The 24,947-nt window shown below is 39.9% G+C and overlaps 1 protein-coding gene across 2 annotated transcripts in view; it reads right to left on the reverse strand.

Annotated features, from left to right (window-relative positions):
- The window catches only part of LSAMP (limbic system associated membrane protein), a 707,286-nt gene that overhangs the window by 12,362 nt on the left and 669,977 nt on the right, over positions 1-24,947 (reverse strand). The window contains exons 7-8 of one of the 2 annotated variants that reach the window (XM_061395219.1): positions 20,068-20,103; positions 1,346-1,378 (exon numbers count right to left, since the gene is read on the reverse strand). The exons of the other annotated variant lie outside the window; for it this stretch is intronic. Coding sequence (XP_061251203.1) covers positions 1,346-1,378; positions 20,068-20,103 — 69 coding nt within the window. The remainder of the gene's footprint in view (positions 1-1,345; positions 1,379-20,067; positions 20,104-24,947) is intronic. 2 annotated transcript variants of the gene reach the window in all.

Consider the following 24,947-nt stretch of genomic DNA (forward strand, 5'->3'; position numbering starts at 1 on the left):
GGAGTATTCTCACAATGAAGTTGGAATTATCACACTTTTTCCATCAAAACAACATCAAATATTTTGACTTGCAAAATCTTGAAACTTTAGGCCATTACTTTCCTTTGAGTGACACTATGAATTTTTCTCATTGATCTTTGAAATTAAAAAAAAAAAATCGCATGCTCTATTTTCCCCTCCACTCCAAAGCTCTGTGGTATCATTGTGTTCTAACACCACCAGTTACTTAAGATTCAAATGTAATGGACAATTGTGGCATGCAGAGAGAAGAAGGTATGAAGAGGACAGCAGTTTATACTTCTTATCCCAAATAATCTTGATCCTATATACGTATTTCTGGTCACGTCTTCCCTGCTGCATTCTGTGAGGGCTTGCTAGCACTGGTCATAAACTAGATGCTGGCCCTTTCCTGGGTGTAACCAACAAAGCTGGTCCACAGTCTCTGAGGCTCACTGCCTGGTTGGGTCTAAGGACCATAAGAATAGGTTTTCACTCTTGAGAGTGATCTTGGTAGCCTTAGCCCCTTTGACACTCAGACAAGATGTCTTCATAGGAGACACTTATCAAGCCAAGTGGGTGGCCATGAAAATTTATGCAGGGTGGTGCCTGCCACATAGATTTTTCCATGACTCTGGTATGGGAACAGACACTGTTAGGGATTTCTGTTGGTCTTGTAAAGATAACACATCAGAATTGGTAATTGTTTGAGTCTTAGGGTCCATGTCATGAAGTGTTGACCTGACTATATTGTCTTTGCAGGGGAAAGTGTGTGAATCACGTGCCACGTGGCTGACAGAGCTACATGAGGCAGTTTGACAGCACAAAAAGGCAGTTACCAGATGTCCCTGCAGCCTGGGTATAGGGTGGCAGGGCCAGGGTATGGGAGAAGGTTCTGGCAGGAGGGCATAGGGAATGCTCAAGTTCTTCATTTTTGGAGACCCTACTCTATCTCCTTGAGCAATATATCTGCTTCAACAGCCAACGAGGGGTGATGAAGTGGACTCTCTGTCTCAACTGAGAGCCCTAACACTGGGAAGTGGACATTTCCAGAAGTGCAGCTCTGCAGGAATTAACCAAGGGAACTTAAGGACAATGGGAGAGGGAATAACTTGCTCAGTTCCAGAGATTCAAAAATGAATAAGTCAGAAGCAATAGAGGGGTCATTGTTGGATCAGAGACTTATTGTAAATGAGAAAGTTCACAGTTTGGGAAAAATAGTGGCAAATGTGTTATGGAAATTATCACAAATTATCAATAGGGAATAATCACGTGTAGAAGGCTCCAATGTATTGCTGCGGACTCTCAATTTTAACATACAGAAGGGAATCAGAAATAAGAACCATACCTTTTTGCTTGAAGTGCACGGTGGTGCCAATTTCTAAAAAGGAAACATTTAGCAAAACAAAAACAGGTAAAAAATTCTGAATCAATTGAGAGTAAGCACAAAGGTCGTCTGGTACTCTCCACTGCAAGGAGAACGAGAGGAAAGGAGAAAGAGCACGCTCAGAGGAACACACACTGGTAGAGACTGAAAGAAAGGTACATGGAAAGAGACTGCTTTGTTGGAACAAATGTGCGGTTGGAGGTGGCAAAAGCAATTTGCAGCTTCAGGTACTTGATGTAACATGTGATGAGTGCAGACGAGTACGAGATCTCTGAGGATGGCAGATGAAAGGACTCTTGACTGCAATGTAGCCAAGGAGAGGTTGTGTCTGCCTCCCCACACCCAACCCCATTCTACCCTTTTGCATCTGCTTTGCTCTACTCACACCGGTTACCTTTCTTCCTTTTCCTTTTCCTTTCTACCTTTTTTTTCTAATACACTAAATCCCTTCCAACATTACAACCTTTGCCCTCGCACCTGCTTGGAATGTCCCTCCCCAGACCTCTGCCTGGCCAGCTCAGTCACTTCATTCAGATTTCTGCTGAAATGTCAGGAAGGGTTTCCCCCATCATCTTCTCAAAAACGGTATCCTCTGTGACTTCCTGTTATTTTACCCTGGTTTGCTAATATTAATAGTCCTGATCCCTACTTTTCCCCATGTTACACATTGACTTACTTGCTTGTTCAGTTTCTCTCCTCCATGAAGGCAGCCACAGTGCATATCTTGTCAACCACTGTACCCTGGTGCCTAGATCAGAACCCAGCATGTAGCAGGTATACAATAAATACTTGTTGAATCTACTAATAACTCTCAGTGTTGGGAGAGCTTCTATAGGTAAAATGCTTGGATTCCCTTTTAAGTATCTTGCTCAATTAAAGCACAGCGCTCCTCGATATTTAGAAGTAAATATGGAAAATTTCCATAGGATACTTTGAATCTCAGGACCAACTGGATGACTGATCAGATATAGGAGTCCAAACCATGGAAGCTGGACATAGGTTTTCTTCTCTGTGAGGATCAGGACACAGCCCTGCATTCCTGAGTGGCATGCTTTCACTAAGGGCATAAAGTGACCTGGACTCTGAAGAGAAAAAGAAGCTTCAGATTAGGAACCCAGTCTCCTCACCATCCTGCTTGAAACTGGCTTATGCTTTCTCATGACTTCCAGAATAAAGACCAAAATACTTAGCATGCCATCCATGGCTCTGCCCTTTCACCTTTCCAGCCTCATCTCATGTGGAGATGTTTATTATCCCGGTGTCCCAGCCCACAAACCTTCCTGATGCTCCGTGGTACCCCGTTTTCTTTGTCGTGGGGTCTATGGCCTGATGATATCTCTACTAGGAATCCCCCTCACCCTTCAAAATTTAGTTACATATTCCACAGAGAAATCTTCCTTAGACTCCTTGGTAAAATGAAGTCCCTCTATTATAAGCTCTGTTCTCCTTCACAACACTCATCTCAGTTTTAATTTCAAATGTATTTGTCTGGTGTTTTGATGAATGCTTATTTCACTAGTGGGCTATGAGTTCCACAGAAGCAGGAACTGTATCTGTTACTGCTCCCTTGTTGGCACAGCAAATGAATGACGGCACTCTGAGTACACAATGGACCAAATCACTGAAATATGAGAAGAATAAAGATATGCCAGGCATCCTTCTAACAGAGGAGCTGAGACTCTGTAAAACAACAGAGAGTCTGTGTAGCTAAAATCTTTATCCTCTGATTTAGCACAAAGGGGTCTGAGCTTCAGAATCAGGTCTGCAAAGTTTTGGAGGTTCAGTGCAATCTAGGAATCCTCTCCCTCGCAGATTTTCCTTTTGCCTTTATGATTTAAGGATATCACAAGGAGAAGTCTCAAACAGCCTGATGTTTTCTAGTATAGTCATGATGGCTATAAGAAGGGCACCACTGTCCTAGCATCCAAAGTCTTGAAAATGTTTGACTACTATTCAGCATTTGCTGGGCTGTTCATAGAGCAAACTGTGTCCACAAGTGAGGACAGATGTGGGGTGAGGCAGCTGGGGGTGTGTGAAGGTTCTTTTATACCATGATTGCTGGTACACTTCTGAAGACACTCAAAGCCATCAGCATCTGCCCTTCTGTCCTTGACGAGCTAGTCTATTATTTGCAGAAGGATGGAGGTCCATTCAGAAGATTGGAGCACGATTTCTGCTCCTCTTCTAGCAGAAGCCAGTTACTGAGGTCACTGTCAACTTAGAAGTGAAGTCAGATTCTATTAAGACTTAAAATGCTGGTGTCCACCTGTTGACCACACAGATCACCTGACCAGCAATGTTTCATTTGTGTATTAAACATGCTGTCACCTGTTTCCTTTGATAATACCTGTTCTCACAACTTTTCTTTAAAATCAGCATATTGCTTTCAAATATTGCAAAATCTCTGTAGAGAACTGCTCATCAAAATATGAGGAAAATGAGGCCCAGACAGGTTAATCAGTTCCCCAAGGTCACACAGACAGCAAGAGGCAGAGCTGAGACTGAAATTCAGGGCTCCCACTTCTCCAGGCAGAACTCTGTCCATTATTCACAATACCCCTCTGGAATTTTTATGATAGCAGGGCTGAGTAAGTGTAGCCTACATAACTCTAGGGTTATCATTGAGACATTTATATGATTCAGTATTGACTGGGGAAACTTTGGCTCTGCTCCTGTGCAAAGTACAAGTTCTCCTCTTTCTTTGCTCAAATTCTTTGGTTTATCATTCTTTAGAATTTATACGGACTTCTCAAGGTTCCAGGTGGTGCAGTGGTAAAGAATCCACCTGCCAATTCAGGAGACTCAAGAGATGTAAGTTTGATCTCTTCTCCCCTGGAGAAGGAAATGACAACCCACTCCAGTATTCTTGGCTGGGAAATCGCATGGACAGAGGAGCCTGGTGAGTTATAGCCCTTGGGGTTGCAAGAGTCAGACGTGACTGAGCACAGCAGCAGCAGTAGCTCAGGGTCACAGAGTGATGCTCTTCACCCTAAGGGGTTTAGATTTCCTGATGGGATCATCTTCGTGTAAAGAACCCCTTAGGTTTCCCATGGTCCATCCCAGGTCTCATAGAATAATTCCAAGCAGTTGTTCAAGAACCTAGGCAGGCAGGGACACCAACAGTTCTGCTTAACTAGAAATTATCACTTCATTTCTTTTTGCCTCAGTTTCATCAACTGTAAAGTAAGTTTAATTAAAAGCTTCCTGTAAGTTTGTTCTGGGGCTTCCCTGGTGGCTCAATGATAAAGAATCTGCCTGTCAATGCAGGAGACCCAGGTTCAATCCCTGGGTTGGCAGGATCCCCTGGAGAAGAAAATGGCAACTCACTCCAGTATTCCTGCCTGGGAAATCCCATAGACAGAGGAGCCTGTCGGGCTACAGGCCATGGCGTTGAAAAAGAGATCAACAAGACCTAGTGACTAAACAACAACAGCTTTGTTCGATCACTTAGATAATTATCATACTCTGCTTGGAATGCTGCCAGACACATGCTAATTGCTCAATAAATAAGAGTTGTTGTTGTCAGATTTATGGTAAAAATTGCTTACAGAGGAGACTGTCAGGAAAAGTTTTGTGGAAAAAGAGAAAAACAGATCTTCAAAGTTAGCCATGGCAGTACTGTTTCAAAAAAAAATTTTTTTTTTAAAAATCTATAGCACTACGGATGAACAAAAGATTCTAGCACACTGAAGTGATAACGAAGCGGACTGATTAGGGAGCATTTTGGTCAGGAGAAAACTAGCAATAGGTTAACCAGTAAAGGGAACAGACTTGAGCAAAAGTCTGAATGTCCTAAATGGGAATGGACACTGCCTTACTAGTTGACTAAAAATAATTTAACAAAAGAATTCAAAAACATTGCTCAAACTTTACATTCTATGAAGAAAATATTTTTAAAAATCAGATAAAAAATATACTCTTGTTTAAGTTATCTTTAAAAAGCAAACTGCCAGTTAAAAGTCTAGGAAGTCTTCCCTATGGCAATGAATGACATAGTTTGTGAAATACCAACGATCTTAAGACTTGGAATTCCATTTGTATTTAGAAAAAAGAGAATGTAACTTTTATTTTGTATTATTATGTCTTATTCATCCACTTCTGTTGGAGTAGACCGTTCTCTTTTGAGGAGCAAAATTCTGAACATTTTTGAGGAGGGCTCTTTGAAAAGTTGGTTGTATGCTGCCATCTTGTGGTAATACTAAACATGTGCCTTTGCGCCGTCTAAAGTAATTACCTTTGTCCACCAGGTGGCAGTAGTGAAAAAATTATCTTTGTTATTTTCAAAAGGAGTCTTTCCTATTACAGATCAAAAAAAAGAAAAAAAAAAAAACACAACTCTTGGTCCTTAACAACTGACAATAATCCTTTCTTTTCCAACATGAAGGCGCTCTCAAGTTCTTGAGTAAAACTGCCTTGCCAGGGACACCAATTCTGTAGGGATTCCTGGATATACTCATTAGAATATACCTGACAACTACCATTTTTATGCCTCTCCTGAAGACTTCTCTCCACATGTCAATTTAGCTTCAGCAAATAGACTTAACAAGTAAGCATGGTAGTGCCAGTCTGAACAATGAAATAAAAGGATAAATCTACAGCAGCAGTACAATGGACAAAACTTTAGGGGGTTCAAGCACAAAGAAAGTTCTAAAATTCTGTGAATGCATTATTGTCATATGCTTAGATCTCAGCTCCTGATGAGGGTGTAGGAGGCAGCAATGGGGAAAAGAATTTAATACTAGAAAAGGCAAGTGCCTTGATAAATTTATTTATGCCAATCTGTCTTTGACTTTCGACTTTCAGATTCTTTACAACCAGCTGTGTTAGACAAATGTCCCCGGTGGTACTAGTCATAAAGAACCTGCCTGCCAATTCAGGAGACAAGGGAGACACAGGTTCAGTTCCTGGGTGGGGAAGATCCCCTGGAGGAGGGCATGGCAACCCATTCCGGTATTCTTGCCTGGAGAATCTCATGGACAGAGGAGCCTGGAGGGCGACGGTCCATAGGGTCACACACAGTCGGATACGACTGAAGCGACTTAGCGCACAGCACACACAGCATCAAAAAGAGCTGAGTGGGCCTTGCTTATCGGCAGGACGTCTTCCTTGTTCACTACTGTAGCCTCGGCCTCACTATTTCTTCAGCACAGAGTCTGTATTCAGTAGATTGAGTGAATAAGTGTCTGAATACATAAATCAATAAATGAATGAGTGACTGAGTGAATTAATCCATCAATACCTTAAGAGCTGCCCTCTAAAATTCTAGGTAGGGGGAAATATTATTCTTTGAAACTACCATGCTTTAACACAGAGGCAAAATGACTGTTGGGAATTCACAGTCATTTAAAGAATAATAAGGGGCTAGGAGGTTCTTCAGAGAAGGCAATGACACCCCACTCCAGTACTCTTGCCTGGAAAATCACATGGGCGGCAGAGCCTGGTAGGCTGCAGTCCATGGGGTCACTAACAGTGGGATAGGACTGAGCAACTTCACTTTCACTTTTCACTTTCATACATTGGAGAAGGAAATGGCAACCCACTCCAGTGTTCTTGGAGAATCCCAGGGATCGGGGAGCCTGGTTGGCTTCCATCTATGGGGTTGCACAGAGTCAGACATGACTGAAGCGACTTAGCAGCAGCAACAGCAGGAGGTTCTTTCATTAGTCTCCAAATCCCTGGCAGGTAGAAAATTTTCTGGAGGACCGAGCTTTATTTATGAATATCCTCATGAAATTTAAACCTTAGAAAACAAAAACCCAAGCTTTTTTTTTTTGTTTGTTTCAAAGTCCAGAAGATTTCTTCTTACCTTTCATCTGTCACTATGCGGTAGGACTAGGTCTCTTGCCATTAAAGTGAGTGTTGTGAAGGCAAGAGATGCTTCATTGGAAGCTCTACAGTTTACAGTTTGTTAACTCTGTCACTGCTGCTGCTGCTAATGCTAAGTCGCTTCAGTTGTGTCTGACTCTGTGCGACCCCATAGACAAGAACCCACCAGGCTCCCCCGTCCCTGGGATTCTCCAGGCAAGAACACTGGAGTGGGTTGCCATTTCCTTCTCCTGTGCATGAAAGTGAAAAGTGAAAGTGAAGTCGCTCAGTTGGGTCTGACTCCCTCACTACCTGAGGAAATTTCTGTATCTATATTTATGAAGAGTTACCGCATTTCTCCTTTTTGAATTCTATCTGGGAGAGGAGGTGAGGGTACAACAAACCCATGAGGAGAAGAATTGATTTTTAGTGCTCTGACAGCTTACCTCTAATCCTCTGCTTATAAGCATTCATTCCAGTTCACAGGTAGATACATAGAGTTGGAGGGTTTATATTGTTTGCACAGTTGTTCTAATTCCAGGGTATTTACTTGAACATAAACGGCTCACTTTTCAACCTGCCACAGTCACTGGAACAAGGAAATGTTCTCTGTTGCATATGGCACAACTCTTTTTAAGCTTTCTGATGAGCCCTGGGTTTCGAAAATAACATATTAGCGGACTTAACTAACTGGACTTTTTTTTTTGTTTCCTGTATCAGAATGAATAAGGATGTATGTTCAGCAGAAAGGGAAGGTCCGAATTCAACAGGGGATCTATCTTCCAATTGTCTGGGAAAAGTGAGAGAGGGATGGAGGGAACACATGTATACCTGTGGTGGATTCATTTTGATATTTGGCAAAACTAATACAATTATGTAAGTTTAAAAATTAAATAAAATTAAAAAATAAAAAAAATCATTAAGAAGTTTAATAAAATAAACATTTAAGAATATTCCCTGTGCCACTTGCTCCGTCACTGATGCTGAGGACCTGAAGCATAACATTTGTAAGTATCCTCCATGGGAATTTATGTGTTTTTGTGCTCTTTTTTTTTTTTTTTTGCCAATATTAAAAAAAATAAAACCTTTCTTATTATATTGGCTTAAAAGGGGGACATTTTTATTAATTCAATTTTCAAAGCCACACTCTGAAAGTTGTTAATTTCTTTCTCAATGGTTTCTCCGCTCTACTTGGAGGCTTTAGGGATTAGCAGCTTCTACTTACAAGAATTATTATTATTTTTCCTTTTGACATAGAAAAAAAACATGCCTGTGGTTTCTATTTGGATTGTTAGAGTTTTAATTTTCTCTTTTGTACTATATCCATATTGTATAAACTCTCATGCCTAATATTTATAGAGTAATGTTCTCTGAGAATCTCAGCGATCATTCTGGGTCTGGTTCTGGAGGAAAAGCCAACATAGAGAAATATGTCTAATCCTCAACCTTAAGGTTGTAGCTGTTTTCTGACCTACTTCATAGGTCAGTCACTATCCTGACAACTAGGGAAATATGCCAAACTGGCTGGGGAAATGAAAAAGTCTTAGCTCAGCATGTCATCAATATTTGAGAAGGTAAGTTGGCCTCCCCCTTGGCTAGATTTGGGTCAGAAAGGACTCCTACACTTTACTTTTAAATACTCCTAGGGGCTTCTGATCATTGACTATGACCAGGAATGGACTTCAGATAGTCTGATGCTGTTTCAAAGTGAGTCAGAGACATGAATGATGTATCAAGCTTTTTGCCACCCTGGATATTCTGGTGATAATTCAGTGTTGAATGAATGAGTATACCCAAATCAAAATTAATGTTGATATAACGTCTCATTATATAATAGAATAATTGAGAAAAATGAATGTGGATATAATGTCTCATTATATAATAAAATAATTGAGAATCATTCCTTATTCTCATCAATTAGTGGACCAACCCTCCATTATGTTCTATACGAAAGAGAATCGGAGAAAATATTTTTAAAATAAAAGTTCATCTCATTAAACAGAAGATAACTTTGTCTTATACCCCAATTTAGAGAGAGAAAGTAGGAGGTTCAGTAAGGCGGACTCTTACTGGAGACCCTGGAGGTGACTCAGTGGAAATGTCTTGTAGGGTGAGTCAGGTTTGACTCAGGACCGGGAAGAGCGGAGGGTGTGCTGGTCCCTGTGGAGTGGGCGGTGGCCTGAGGGGCAGGGACTCCTGAACCTGAGTGTTCTGTGACCTTGAGCAAGACACAGGGCTAGGCCAGCCTCAGAGGGGAAGAACGCAGAGAACTGGTCAGGTGTTTTCACTCGAATATGTGATAATACACCAACAGCTCAAAGATTCAGACAAAACATTTGTTTCTATCATATTAATGGTGTTATCTCTGAGGAGAGAGATTATATATAATCTTTATTTTCTTCTTTATAGTTTCATATATTTTCAAATTCTTCCATAATGAAAAGCATAACATTTGTTATCAGAATGGAAAGCTATTTATAAAAACAAATCTGGGGTAAAGAAAATAATCCCCTAAATCTGGGGAAAAGAAAATAATAATTTTCTGATTCTTTAGCTTTGAGTTGACATCATTACAAGGAGACTGAGTTTTCCCCGCCACTTTTTAGTTGGCTGGTATTAGTGAAACTAAAGAGAAGCTAAGATAGGTGAGGTCTAATTTCTATAAGGAACATTGTCTTTACAGCATGAAATGACAATGCAATAAAATATGTATTATATGGGTTTATGAGGTCCTTCTGACTGCACGCTTGAAGTAAGTGCTCTGTGGAGTAAGTACAGGTACATGAAATGACTTTAACTGCTATAGGCTCTGCTCGATGGTGATACGGACTGTTCCAGAAAGTACAGGATCACTAAGCACTCCCAGCATAAAGGAAGGGTTTCATTAAGTCTCTTAAAGCAAGTCAGCCTGCTCAAATCCTGCAGGTTTCTTATTTAGCCTGAGAGGTTTAATTTTTAATAATCAGTGAATTAAAATGTTAGAGAATGCCCAATGGGGTAAGTTTAATAAAGGAACTTCCCTGGGCCACTCCACCTAAAAATATATATAAGACAGAAAAACTCCAGAAGTAAATTTTTTTGAATTAGTAAGTTATTAGAGCCAGACACGAACTCTTTGCCTTAAAGAAGAAACAAATGCTTATGCTCCTGTGCCTATAACACACCCATTGCACCTGTGGGTAAAATCCTGGCATTTGGTCCTCATTGGAATGAAAGAACAGTCACCCAATTTCATAAAGAGCTACTTCCTAGCCCCGAATCTACTTATTGTTGGGGCAAAGTAGATTACAGTTGAAAAGACATAATTTCATGTACATTTGGAAGCCTTCTGCGCCTTCATGTATTTGACTTGCTAAAAAAGGATTTTAAAAGTACAGGTTTGTGTAGGTCTCTAGAGATTTGCCTCCTGTCTGGTTTTCTCCCTCTGTTTCCATGCTCTAAATTGTGAATTGCAGATCCGTTTCAGAATACATTTTAGATTTAAATTCTAAGGGATTCAAGACTGGCCTTAATCCGTGTAATATGTGTTTTCATTTCATATGTTTGAAACCAAAAACATTCAAATACCATGAAACAAGGTAACTCGCTGTGGAATTTGAAGGCGGAGATAAGTGAATTTCCTGGGATTTTAAGGCTCTCACAAATAAGAAGACAAGGGATTAAAAAACAGTGGTAGGCTCAGAGTTACCCCAGAGCCTGCGTCTATAGCACTGACCGCCGCAGGGCAGAGAACTTGGTGAAGGCGGTTCTGCTTTGGAACCTTGGCAATGCCTTTACTACTGGGAGCGCCAGGACCCCTCAGGGATTTATCTGTAATTCCTGCTGTGTCACTGACTTGAGACATAATATACCTCCAGGTTCTAGAGCAAGCAGCTCCTGGAAAACACAGATGGCTCCAACTGACCTGACCATCCTGACAACTAACTTAAAAGCCTACTGTCAAGCCTCCTTGTTGAGAGGCTAAAAGCTTTCTCTAGAAGCTCTGATAGAGAATGGCTCTCAGCATCCTCCAGAAAACTCACCTCTGTAACACCACCTACCACATAGTATACCCTATCCACACATGTCCGCACAGTAGTCAAGTTGACGGCTGCTCTTTATCTTAAATGTGTAACAGGTAGTAATGCCCATCTCTTCTCTTTTAACTCCACTGGTTTATCACCTTTCTTTTGTTTTTAAACAGGCTAGATGCAAATGAGGAAAAGTAAGAAACTATTAGGGAAAAAATGTGGGTTTTTCCCCCATATTTAAAAAATTATTTAGACACTACTGTTGAGCTGTCTCTGGATTCTAATTCTCTGCAATCCTGGGATGTTCTGCTCCTTTCTCCCTTCTCTTCTTTCTGCCTTAATTTTAAACTTCACTTTCACTGGTAAGAGAACTGACTGGTCCAGGTTAGCTAAGGTGCCCCTGTGCTGAGTTCTCCATAGACCACACAGGTCTCCTCAACTTAGCAAAGTTTCTCGTAACTGCTCATCAACAACTACTGCCCGGGCAGGTCTGTAAGGTCTATTACTGTGGAGGTCGTGTCTGGCTTCTTCCCACAGCACTTCCCAAGTACCTAGCTCAGAGCTAGAGCTTGACATAGAAAGTACTAGGATGGTACTTTTTTTTCGAAGGAATGAATAGTGTAACCAAAATACCGTGTATTGTCAAACAAACTTCGTCTGGGCCAGAAACTAGTTTTCACTGCCCATCAAGAATGAGGTTTCTTTCTGGTGTTCCTAATGGTTGAAAATCAGATGAAAAGAAAACATGAACAGAAAATAAAGGAACTTTACAGAGCGAAGGCAAGTGGAGAGTACATTTAAAGGCAGAATAGACAGTGACGCATTCGTTTAATGACAGATGGGAAGACCAACCTCCAGTGGGTGAGAGCATGCCGTCTATTTCAGCACTGTGACATGAAGTAAACAACCTTCCACAATGAACTTACCTGTGTTCAGGAACTGCAGGGACGAGAACACATCTCCCAAGTTACTCTCTAAGTTGTGATTCAACAAAGAGAAGTGAAAGCTACTGCTTTTTTTACGTTCCTTTTTTCCCTTAGTCATTTCTGCCCTCCAAACATTCACATGTACAATTGAGAAAGCACTTCAGAATGGCCAAGCAACTTTCCAACATAGCACATGGGTGGGGATGCTCAGTGTCCTGAGGGCTACAGAGGATGGGATGGTGCATGGGATGGGTACTCAGTCAAGGCACAGTTATCTGTTTTTTTTTTTTTTTAAACCACAGGATGCTACGGTTGCCCCAAGCAAGATTCTCTTAAGTAGTTAAAAAAGAAAAGTCATACTGGAACTACAAGGTTTGGAAGGTAAGTGGTTAAAACAGAAGAATCTCCATTGTGAGTATGGGGCGTATAAAGTAGAGTGGACTGATAGCTGTGATTTATAGCAAGGATACTCTGTTAGTGGTAATGTCCAGCTATTAAAACGTACATATGTGTTACAGAAACGTGGGAAGCGTTTTCTTTTACAACCAGCATTGTGATGAGTAAAATAGTGCAATAAACTATGGCAGTTCTCAGGTCCCCAGGGTCCAATTAGGAAGCATGATAAATGCCTTGTAAGGTCTCTCCTCCTACTGATTTGCAGTGGATATAAGCTGCCGATTCTCGGTGGAGTCCTAGTGAGTGGTCTGCCTACTCCCATCATATATCTGGGTACAAATGAACACCTTAAATTGGAATTCCAAGCTCATTATGCCACGCTGTGTCCTGACTTGGCAGGTGTGTTCTTCACAGCAGTGTACAAGGGGAGATGTAAGGTGGGACCTCTTAAGCTGGGGGATTTTTCCCCTATGGCAGTGCTTGTTTAATTTAATGCCTACAAATGACTTGTGATGATTAAAGACCATTGTGGGGACAGAGTGACTGTAAAAGGGAGGTTGTGTATCTAGCCTCTCCAGATAGATGGGATAATGGCTTTGTGGTGCTTCACTGTGTGGTATCCAGTGTCAAGAATTGAATGCTAACACCATCAAAACCTTTTCTTTGGTTTTGTTTGAAGGATGTCAAAGAAAGAGTGTATAAAAAAATGCAAGGTGAATATGGTGGAAAATGTAGAGAAAAAGAAGATCAAGAAATACAGATAACAAAAATAAGAATTTCAGGTGAAAAAGAAAGAGAGGGAGCCAAGGGGCAGACTAAAATGAAAGATTATAGTTTTGCGGGGCTATCCTATGAAATTTGTCAGGAGCCAAGACTTTACTGATGATTGAATTCTTGGAAGAATATGTGTTCTTTCTTGACTTTTTTTCCTTTGAAACTTTCTACCTATTTTTTTTCATTTTTATTGTAGCATAGTTGCTTTGCAATGTTGTGTTAGTTTATATTGTACAAGGGAATCTATTACACATATACATACATCTTTTTGACTCTTAAATAGTGCCACTTGATCTTAAGGACTCTTGATCTTTTCTCTGAACCTAGAGCAAAACTTCCAAAGAAAGGACCATCTTCTTGGCTACACTCAGCAACTCTTCTCAAAGTACATGGCTATTTAACATTCAGCTGAGGGACTGAACCCAGGTCTCCTACATTGCAGGCAAATTCTTTACTGTCTGAGCTACCTTTTGGTACCTTTTGGTAGGGATGTACTGGAAGTTCCCAGTACATCGCTACCCACCTGCTAAATGTCACACTTGATGCAAACACCAGGGTGAGCTCCCCTGGGGGTGCTCTCCAAAGACCAAAGGGACCTGTATAAGCATTTTCTGTCCATTCAAGATCCTGGTCTTGTCACCCTTTGGGGCAGCAAGCCAGTATTTTCTGCTGCAAATCTCTTTGAGCTCTTCTTAGGCAGCTTTATTCCTTTTAATTAAAAAGACAAGACTGTCAATTACTTAAACTTAACCCCCACATGTAATTGTTACTTTGAAAGATATTTTTTCTCATAAAGCTCATAGAAGAGAAATATTTCCATTAAATTAAAATTTAGTGGGAGCTTGCATTTTCAAAAATTATATATATTCATCTTTAAGTCCCTGCTGGCTATAGAAATCTAAATAGCACAGCAAAGTTTAAGTGCAGGGATCACCATGAAAGGCTGCCTGATGCAGGCCGATCCAGACTAGGAAAACAGGAAAAGGCATTAGGAAAGAGTCCCAGTACTAAAAATTCTCCTACCTTTAAATTGATGCTATAGGATTTTTAGCCATTTCACTTGAAGCTCAATGTAAATGCTAAGAGAGGTTAAGATTTCCAAGCTTCTTTTGAACTTCTAAATAAGAGCATGAATAAATTCAGAATTATTCTGGCTAGAAAACTTTAATGAGGAGAGATTAAGAACTTCTTAGGAAACGGCAAAAGGAAGAAGGAAACGGTTGAAGAGCAAAACAAGAAGTGGATTCAACAGAGAGAAGTGCATGTTACAATGGGTCCAAATTGGTGGTGTGGCCCACCTGTAACAGTTGAGTCTAAGTCACTGAATTGGTGGGTAAAGTATTGATTCTAGGTGAAGTATTGGCCAAACTATCCCCCTTGAGATAAACCAGGAGGAAGTTAGACTTTTATTCCCGTGAAAGGAGTCAGGGGATTGTTGTCAGATATTCGTGTCAACTCTCAGTTATCTTCATGTGAATTAATCAGGGCTCGTGATTCTACTGTAAATTCGTGTTGACATGGCTACCTAAGTTCTGTCAATAAAATCAAGGCCCTTATTTCCATCGGCTAGTGGGAAAGGAGCAATGCACTTAAACACTGAAGCCTTTCCTAGGACATGCTTTACACCTTTGACCAGGAAAAAAGTGCAGGTTTTTTAGATTGATCATTATGGACTAGTCTGACAGGTGCTAATGCCCAGTCGGGCATCCCCTGCAAGTGTGTGCCTCACAGTAGAGAACTGTGTAACCGCGGCTCCTCTGAAGTGGAGCGTTATGACAGTGTTGAAAAATAATGAAAAGTATACTTTGTTTGGCCTTAGGATCCTTCTGTATTTACATTATTAACAGTGTGGGTATTTCAGACACCCCTAGAATCCAAAATACAGCCATCTATAACAAAGCCAAGGGTTTCCCTGGTGGCTCAGATGGTAAAAAATCCACGTGCAATGAAGTAGACCTGGGGTCAATCCCTGAGTCAGGAAGATCCCCTGGAGAAGAGAATGGCTGCCCACTCCAGTATTCTTGCCTGGAGAATCCCACGAACAGAGGAGCCTGGAGGACTACAGTCCACGGGGTCGCAAAGAGCTGGACACGATTGAGTGACTGTGCACAAGCACAGAATGAAGCCAAACCAAGTTTTATCAAATTAATATCTAGGCAACGTAATACTCGATACAAGTGCATCTTTAAAAAGTATAAGACAAATGTGTATCTGAATAGGATTATTTTGAATTCAATAAGCATTCTTTTGAGGAACTTGAAGCTCTCTTTTACATATTATTTAAAACACCACTTTGAGTTTGTAGGCATGAAAAATATAATTTCTTTCCCATTTCACAGTTGGAAAAACTGAATTAAAGAGAACAATGCTAGTAATTATCCATGATTAATAGAGGTGTGTATGTAAATCAGCCTGAATAAGTGTGTGAAATTAGATGTCCTGATGCCAGATAGCTCTGCTCATGTTTTTTAACGACTAAGCTTTCAAATCTCTGTGTGTTGAGTGGGTCTGGAATGAACTTTGTAAAGGTGTATGGATATTAAGGCAACTGTATTGTTTATTATAAGCATTATAATACATGAAATAAATTAGATGAGTGTTTAAAATTCATTAGACAGATATATCTAATACATATCTAATGAACATGAATGCATACATACTGTCTATTTATAATGTGCTAGAGTTTATATATGTGCCTGGGTGCAACAAGGAGTAGACTGAAATTTGGGCGGAATTTGATGGTTAAAAGTGTGGGAGAAGATGCATGTTAGTTTCTTAGGGGTGTGGGGATTAATTGGATTAGTACATGCCAAAGCTCTTAGAATTCTATTGTTACATGAGAATTCCACTATGTTAACGATTATTATTATTATTACTGTTATTACTAGATAAAGTGACACTGCTGTTATAATAAGGAGCTGAAAAGAAGCATTCTCTCTTCAATACCTGGGAAAATATCCTACAGAAAATAAATGAAGCTGTAGGGGTGGTCCAGGCACCCTCACAGCCTGGGATCTTTGGAGGATTTTCCCCCCCAGTTTTTCTTCCATGCCAGTGGTCTGACTTGAGAACCCATTCCTGGGAGTGCCGGGTGAGGGTAGGTCCATCTCTTCCTCTTTCTGGATACAGAATCTGGCTGTTCTGATGCCAGGCCTGCCCTGAGCCAACACTGGTCTCCCTGTGGGAGGAAGCAGGCCAGGCGGACTGCAGATTTCTACAAGCCTGGTTTGTTTGTGGGCTGGATTTTAATTTTTTTTTGAACTTTAATTTGGGAGGGGGGGTTGTTTTGTTTTCAGAGCGAGCTTTAGACAGCTGTATTAATCATGCAAACCCAGCCATGTGCAATGCGTTTTATCAATGGAAAAACAGGAACGGAATGGCAAGCAGCTGTGAACAAACCCAATGCAGTGCCTGAACTTGGAAGATAATCTCAACATTTCCCAAACCCGCTCGCCACATGGGGTTAGTGAATGGAAAGGCTGTTCACTTGGGATAAATAATCAGATGGGAGGCAAACAGAGGAGACAGATTCTAGGGTTATTAATTTTTTTTTTTTTAAGTGGCAGCAATTGCGACCACAGCGCCTTGAGCTCACGGGAATTCTTCACTTGAGGGTGATAAACACACAACAATGGTGGCTTGTCCTTGGCCTTTTCTCTTCTTTCCCTTTATTTTTAACTTCCTGAGGCTGGTTTCCTCACCTCACTCTGCGCCTGCGGTCCTTCTAAAGGTGAGAGCCTGTCTGGTTCATGTCCGTCACGAGGAGCTGTTCCCAAGCGAGTTGATGGGGAGGAGATGGGAGCCCGGTTACCATGTCTCAGTATTCAGAGCCCTCAGGAAATGATTTAAGACTAACAAAGTGAGAAACGCTCCCTCAGATATTTAGAGTTGGCTCTTTCCTCATTTTACAATTCAGTGGATTTTCTGCAGCGATATAGTCAAGGATAGTTATGCAAATATATGCAATTCAGGACTCATTTCAGAATAAATAAATCTAAATTAAAATTAATGGGAAAAACACCTATCAGAAACAGATCAAAAATGGAACACTATTTGTTTTATTTATTTATATGTGTCTCTTAAATTAAGGAGCAGGGAAGCACCCTGATTTTTGGGTTTTTTTGTTATTTGTTTCTGGTATAAGAGGAAAGGAAATTTGAAATTTTCTGATTGGCTGCAGACAATACAAATTATTCTTTGGTGTAATTCCAGTATTATTATTATCACTGCAGAAAATCAAGTAATATGATGAAGGGAACCCAAGGGAAATACATTTGATTTATTGAGCCTTGTTTTTGTTTAATCACAGCTTGAAGGGGTTTAGGACTGCATTCCTGCTGTGACTCTGCTGTTTATCCCCAGTCAGCTTGATGAGCCATGTAGAGTGGGGGTAAGGAGGGGAGACCCTCCAATGAGAGATATTAACAATGAAGCAGCTGAAATTAAACATATGTTTCTGTTACTGGAAAGTAGGAGGGAAAGTTCTCTTTTTTTTATGATGGGAGGACAGAAAGAAGCTTTGGGACTTTCTCCTACTTTCAAAACACCTTAAGGAAATTAATTGGCTCAGAATCCTTCAAGCCATTTGCATCAACCATCTGCTTCAAGACATCTTCACACTTTAGGGTGGGAAGGTAGGATTCCACATAGATGATGACAACATAGGATATTTAATGAAATGAAGGTGTCTTGTCCTAGAGCTATGACCACAGTGAAGCAGTCATCTTTTCTTAGAGACTTCAGTACTCAAGGGGCACCATAAAAAAGATTAAGGATCCTGTGTGTTAGTATTTTTTTCCATAGGAAACTGCATTTCACATGGGCTGCCATCTTGATTGGAAAGAGGAGTGGGGAACAGATTTGATTCTAGAAATTAGAAGTCCGTATGAGACATAGGAAACTTAAGGGGGTACTTTCTATAACCACCTCTCACACCAGCTACCCCAAGTCTCCATGAACAGCTTTTCAATTTCTACCAGCAGAAGCCCTAAGTATTAGTAGTAAGAGAAACTATATTCTCTAAAACTATTGGATCTAAAGAAGCTATATCTACGGTCTATCTACAATGCAAAATCAAACTAGGGTCATTCTCCAATCAGCAATTCCGTTTGTGGGAATATATCAAGTTCAACAAAATCCCACAAGCTCCATCCTGGTCCGGACTGGTTTTCAATATCAAACACTGTTCCTTTGTGAACAGTGTCTGGCTTCATTTTGTTCACTGTTATATGTATCATAAAGAGTAATCAGATAAAATATTTGGCTTTGGGGCTGCAGAACTGTTCTCATAAAGGATACCTTAAGTCCTAGTGACACTGTACAAAGCTTGTCTTGGATGGAGCACGACCTCTTTGAGAATGTTGTCCATTGGGACAAATGTGTATGTGCATGTTTGTCACATCAAGATACTTGCAAGATGGCAACACGATAAAATGGTGTCAATCTCTGCAGCAACAGTAGAAGATAAATGTCTTAAAATAATTGCGCATGTCAGGAATTCAAAATGGGATACTTCCCATGAACACTAAGTCTCATGTCATGTCTGAAAAAACAGACACATTTTAACAGTCGTATTTTTAGTGGCTGGGGAAGAAAATGGATTTCATCAATGTTTTAGGGAAGAATCTTATTCAACAGAATTCTTCTAAGAATACTTTGGACCTTACTTGAAATTTAAGAATAATTCTTTTATTAAGTTGTCTAGTTGATCCCTGAAACCTTGCGATTCTCATTTCTAATATAATTAAAATAAGTTTGTCTATATGTGAATATATGCATATGCAACACATTGCATTATTGACACTCTGCATATCTACACTCATTTCTGGCCTAATTTTTAGTTTAGACAAGTGTTAATGAAACATGATCCGTCTTCAAACTTAGAAAACAGCAGCTTCCAACCTTTAATTCTGAGCACATTTCCTTTAGAGTGTATATGATAATCTTGTTTAATTGGATTTATTTTCTCCACACGAGGCCCTGCATGGCCTACTTTCCATTTTTTTTCCTCAGGTCTTTGAGTGTTATTTGCAAATCACTTTTCTGGAATTTAATTTCAATGGTAGGTTGGTTTCATTTCAGATTTTTGTATTGTTTTAATTTTATTTGCCAATTTGCCTTTAAATAGCCTTAAGATAGAAGGCTGGGGCTGTAACTTGCATTGAAATGTGCTGTAGGAAGCAAAATTTAATTTGAGTGTGTGGAAAGTTCTGTGAAAAGGAATACCAAATGACTACCTTGTTTTCTCATTTGTGTTTTCTAAAATAGTTGTGTTTAAAAGGAAAAGTCCCCAAATTAGCCACAATTTTAAGAAAAAGAAATGTCCTCATAATATGGTTGAGTTCAACCTTTGGTGATAGGTAAATTCATTTCTACAAGTGATACAAATGATTTCAGATTTGGATTGTATAAGGTGGTCAGTTAGAAGATTCATATTTTTATGAGCTACAGAATTTAACTAGCTGTGTTCCAAATATGTAAGTTCATAGTTACCTGTAATATGTATTAATTGAACAAAAAATCACTTTCTTAGCTTAGTACTATCTCCCCAGTTACTGACCAACTTGAAGTATAGACCAGTTTTCTGTTTTTCAGTTCATGTGAGGACAACTGACTGACTTTTCTTTGAAGGTTTAAATTAAAAAAAAAAAAGTTCCTATTTGTATGTGTATGTGAATTTTGTGAATGTGTTTATCCCTTTCTGTGTTTTGAACATTACAGATGATGGAGAATGACCCAGCAATAGAGCTATGATGATAAAAACAATACTGACCTTGAAGGGGGTGGGGGATTGTGGGTGAAACACGCTCTGAAGGGGAAAAAATAGTAAGCATCATGGAGAGTTTATATGGATAGATAAACAGATATAGGTATATCTTACTCATGTTTAGCTACTTGGACAATTATAAAATAGAAGAGTTTTCATACCTAGGGGATCATATCTCCTATACAGCATTTGTCTGTCTTTCCTGCCACTGCTAAATGATCAGAGAGCTGTTAGTAAAATTTTAAATCCAAAGCCTTTAAAAAAATTAGCTAGAGTAGAGGATAACACCCTATTGTGGTAAGCTTACAAATAGAATCCTACCCTCCTCTGGAGAACCCACCAAGATTAGAGACTTTCTGGAGTGTTTAAATTAGTAGTGATCAGATTCAGGGCATATATCTTGGTCCTGGTGCTGGGCTCTTTAACTTCTGATGGATGAACCTTGGTAACTAACAGCTCCTTTCCTCCCTCTAAGCCCTCCTGTTCATATCAGCTTTAGCCAAGCATCCAGAAAATTTATTTTGGTAAACACTAATTCAGATTTTCCTTCAAATTTTTCCTTCCACATTACTGATACCAGGACAAGAGTTATGTCAGGATATAAGCTTCTTGCCATGATACAATTTGATTTTTAGTCTTTTCCTTAATCCCACCCACTTATGATAACACAATCTCATCTGAAGTTTGAAGTCAAATGTGCTTGATGACACCTACTGGTGAGTAGTAAGACATGCTTTTCTTTTAAACACAAGGGTCTCAGCTTATGAGTTTCTCAGAGTTCCATCCCAAAGCTACTAACCATAAACTGAACATGCTGAAAGAGCTCAGGCTTTAAGGTATCCTCTATCTGACTCATTAAGACCCAGGTTTAATTAAACTCTTCTCTGAGGCTCTTTCAGAGAGAGAGAATGTTGCATTAAGGATAAGATGCTTTACTTGGTACCCCCAAACCCTATGATGTAAGTACAATCATAATGCTTATAATGCTTTTCTACATTCCTCCTAGCAGCTTGGTTAGATAAAGACCAGGGATAAATGAAAATTAACAACAGTCTAAACCATAAAAAGGAAAGCATATTTACATATGCACATCTGTTCTGCTTGCCATCTTATATCATAAGCTCAGAAATTCTGACCAGATTTTTGGCTGAAATTTGGGCACTCGGTACATATGGACACTAAGAAAACCAAGTCTCCTTGCAGAGTGAGCTTTCCTCTACCTTGGATGAAAGTTTTGGTTTAATGCCAAAGTTCTGTAAGTGCATTAAGATGGAACAGGTCAATAACAGCACAGTGAACAATTGTGTCTTAGTTCCACAAGTGTGGAGGAGAAAAATGCTTTAAATCTCCACCAGTTACTTGGTATTAAAGTTTCCAGCTTTGAAAATAAATAGCTAAACTGCTTTCAGCATTTATAGAGCAGCTGGAGACTACTGTTCCATATTATATTCTATACATCCTATCTTATTTTTATTATTACAATTATTATTCATCCTGTTTAAAGGATTCAGCTTAATATTTTCTCATCACACTGTTCACAGCTGGATAAATGCACTCTGCTCTCATTTCAACAAGACCATTTATATTGCTAAACCATCTCATCCACCCTCCTCTTCACCTCTTCAAGTTTCCCAGCTTGTCATTATCGTCTCAGCTCCACCCTGTTATCATCATCTTAGCCCCATCATGGCCCATTAGTTATTCTCATTCTCTTAATTCCCTACCGACTTATCTTTCCTTAGATCCTTCCCCATCCCAGCTTTTTAAGCCTTATTCTTCCAACATCATTTCACTTTCATTTCATCCAAGAGTAGCTGGTTGAGAGGCTTTGCCAAGTCTTAACTAATATCATCAAGTGGTGTATACTTAAACGCTGGGCCCCAGAGATAGTAAAATGGCTTCAAAAGAAGCAGGGAGGCTCTCATTTAAAGCGTTCCCTCCAGGGATGGGTTGCTTAGGTGGTACTTGAAATTTAATCAAGCATAGGTTAAAGATTTTTTTTAATTAAAAAGAGAATTTTAAAACTTCCATACATTGATGTGGTACTGGCTCAGTGTAGATTTCTTTGTATTTTTATTCTTTTATACTCAGTCTCAAAATATCTTACTAATCCATGTATTTCTCTAAAATAGAAGGTAATTGATCAGTAGAATAGTCTTTCTTTAATCTGTTGAATACTCCCTTCCTAAGGGTCAAAGGCTGAGTATAAGGCTGGACTCTCTGCTCAAAATCTCAAGGTACCAAAAACAAGCCAACAGTCTCATTAGTGTAGCAAACCCAGGCTGCTGAGAGTTAATGAAAATAGGAGTGGGAGGTGTTGGAAACATTGCCCCTGGGTGAGAAGAAAAAAAACAGTGTCTAGTCAGTGAAAAGACATCATTAGTGAAAAAGGGAGGAAGAAATTAGATGCCATTTTATCTCTGAACTACAAAAGATACATCTCCCAATACTTTCCCTACATCAGTTCAGTTCAGTCCCTCAGTCTTGTCTGACTCTTTGCGACCCCATGGACTGCAGCACGCTAGGCTTCCTTGTCCATCACCAGCTCCTGGAGCTTGCTCAAACTCATGTCCCTCGAGTCAGTGATGCCATCCAACCATCTCATCCTCTGTCGTCCCCATTTCCTCCTGCCTTCAGTTTTGCACAGCATCAGGGTCTTTTCTAATGAGTCAGTTCTTCGCATCAGGTGGCCAAAGTACTGGAGTTTCAGCTTCAGCATCAGTTCTTCTAATGAATATTCAGGACTGCTTTCCTTTAGGATTGACTGGTTTTATTTCCTTGCAGTCCAAAGGACTCTCAAGAGTCTTCTCCAACACTGCAGTTCAAAATCATCAGTTCTTCATCGCTTAGGTTTCTTTACAGTCCAACTCTCACATCCATACATGACTACTGGAAAAAACCATAGCTTTGACTAGACAGACCTTTGTCGGCAAAGTAATGTCTCTCCTTTTTAATATGCTGTCTAGGTTGGTCATAGCTTTTCTTCTAAGGAGCAAGCATCTTTTAATTTCATGGCTGCAGTCACCATCTGCAGTGATTTTGGAGCCCCAAAACATAAAGTCTGCCACTGTTTCCATTGTTTCTCCGTCTATTTGCCATGAAGTGATGGTACTGGATGCCATGATCTTAATTTTCTGAATGTTGAATTTTAAGCCAACTTTCAACAACAGGGTCTTCAGTTCCTCTTTGCTTTCTGCCATTAGGGTGGTGTCATCTGTGTATCTGAGGTTATTGACATTTCTCCCAGCAATCTTGATTCCAGCTTGTGCTTCATCCAGCTCAGCATTTTGCATGATGTGCTCTGAATATAAATTAAATAAACAGGGTGACAATATACAGCCTTGACTTACTCTTTTCCTGAATTGGAACCAGTCTGTTGTTCCATGTCCAGTTCTAACTGTTGCTTCTTGACCTGGATACAGATTTCTTAGGAGGCAGGTTAGGTGGTCTGGTATTACCATCTCTTTAAGAATTTTCCATAGTTTGTTGTGAACCACACAGTCATAGGCTTTGGCATAGTCAATAAAGCAGATGTAAATGTTTTTCTGGAATTCTCTTGCTTTCTAGATGATCCAATGGATGTTGGCAATTTAATCTCTGGTTCCTCTGCCTTTTCTAAATCCAACTTGAACATCTGGAAGTTCTTGGTTCATGTACTGTTGAAGCCAGGCTTGGAGAATTTTGAGCATTAGTTTGCTAGTGTGTTAGATGAGTGCAATTGTGCAGTAGTCAGAACATTCTTTGGCATGGCCTTTCTTTGGGATTGGAATGGAAACTGAACTTTTCCAGTCCTGTGGCCACTGCTGAGTTTTCCAAATTTGCTGGCATATTGAGTGTAGCACTTTCACAACATCATCTTTTAGGATTTGAAAGAGCTCAACTAGAATTCCATCACCTCCACTAGCTTTGTTCATAGTGATGCTTCCTTCCTAAGGCTCACTTGACTTCACATTCCAGGATGCCTGGTTCTAGGTGAGTGATACACACCATTGTAGTTATCTGGGTCATGAAGATCTTTTTTGTATAGTTCTTCTGTGTATTCTTGCCACCTCTTCTTCATATCTTCTGCTTCTGTTAGGTCCCTACCATTTCTGTCCTTTATTGTGCCATCTTTGCATGAAATATTTCCTTGGTATCTCTAATATTCTTAAAGAGATCTCGAGTCTTTCCCATTCTATTGTTTTCTTCTATTTCTTTGCATTGATCACTGAGGAAGGCTTTCTTATCTCTCTGTGCTGTTCTTTGGAACTCTGCATTCAGATGCTTGTATCTTTCCTTTTCTCCTTTGCCTTTAGCTTCTCTTCTTTCCTCAGCTATTTGTAAGGCCTCCTCAAACAACCATTTTGTCTTTCTTTTTCTTGGAGATGGTCTCGATCACTGCCTCCTGTACAATGTCACAAACCTCCATCCATAGTTCTTCAGGCACTCTATCAGATTTAATCCCTTGAACCTATTTGTCACCTACACTGTATAATTGTGAGGGATTTGATTTAGGTCATACCTGAATGGTCTAGAGGTGTTCCCTATTTTCTTCAATTTCAGTCTGAATTGGCAATAAGGAGTTCATGATCTGAGCCACAGTCAGCTCCTGTACTTGTTTTTGCTGACTGTATAGAACTTCTCCATCTTTGGGTGCAAAGAATATAATCAATCTGATTTTGGTGTTGACCATCTGGTGATATCCATGTGTAGAGTCATTTCTTGTGTTGTTGGAAGAGGTTGTTTGCTATGACCAGTGCATTCTCTTCACAAAACTCTTTTAGCCTTTGCCCTACTTCATTTTGTACTCCAAGGCTAAATTTGCCTGATACTCCAGGTATCTCTTGACTTCCTTCTTTTGCATTCCAGTCCCATATAATGAAAAGGACATCTTTTTTGTGTGTTAG

This window comes from Bos javanicus, chromosome 1 (genome assembly GCF_032452875.1).
Source record: "Bos javanicus breed banteng chromosome 1, ARS-OSU_banteng_1.0, whole genome shotgun sequence".
Lineage (NCBI taxonomy): Eukaryota > Metazoa > Chordata > Mammalia > Artiodactyla > Bovidae > Bos > Bos javanicus.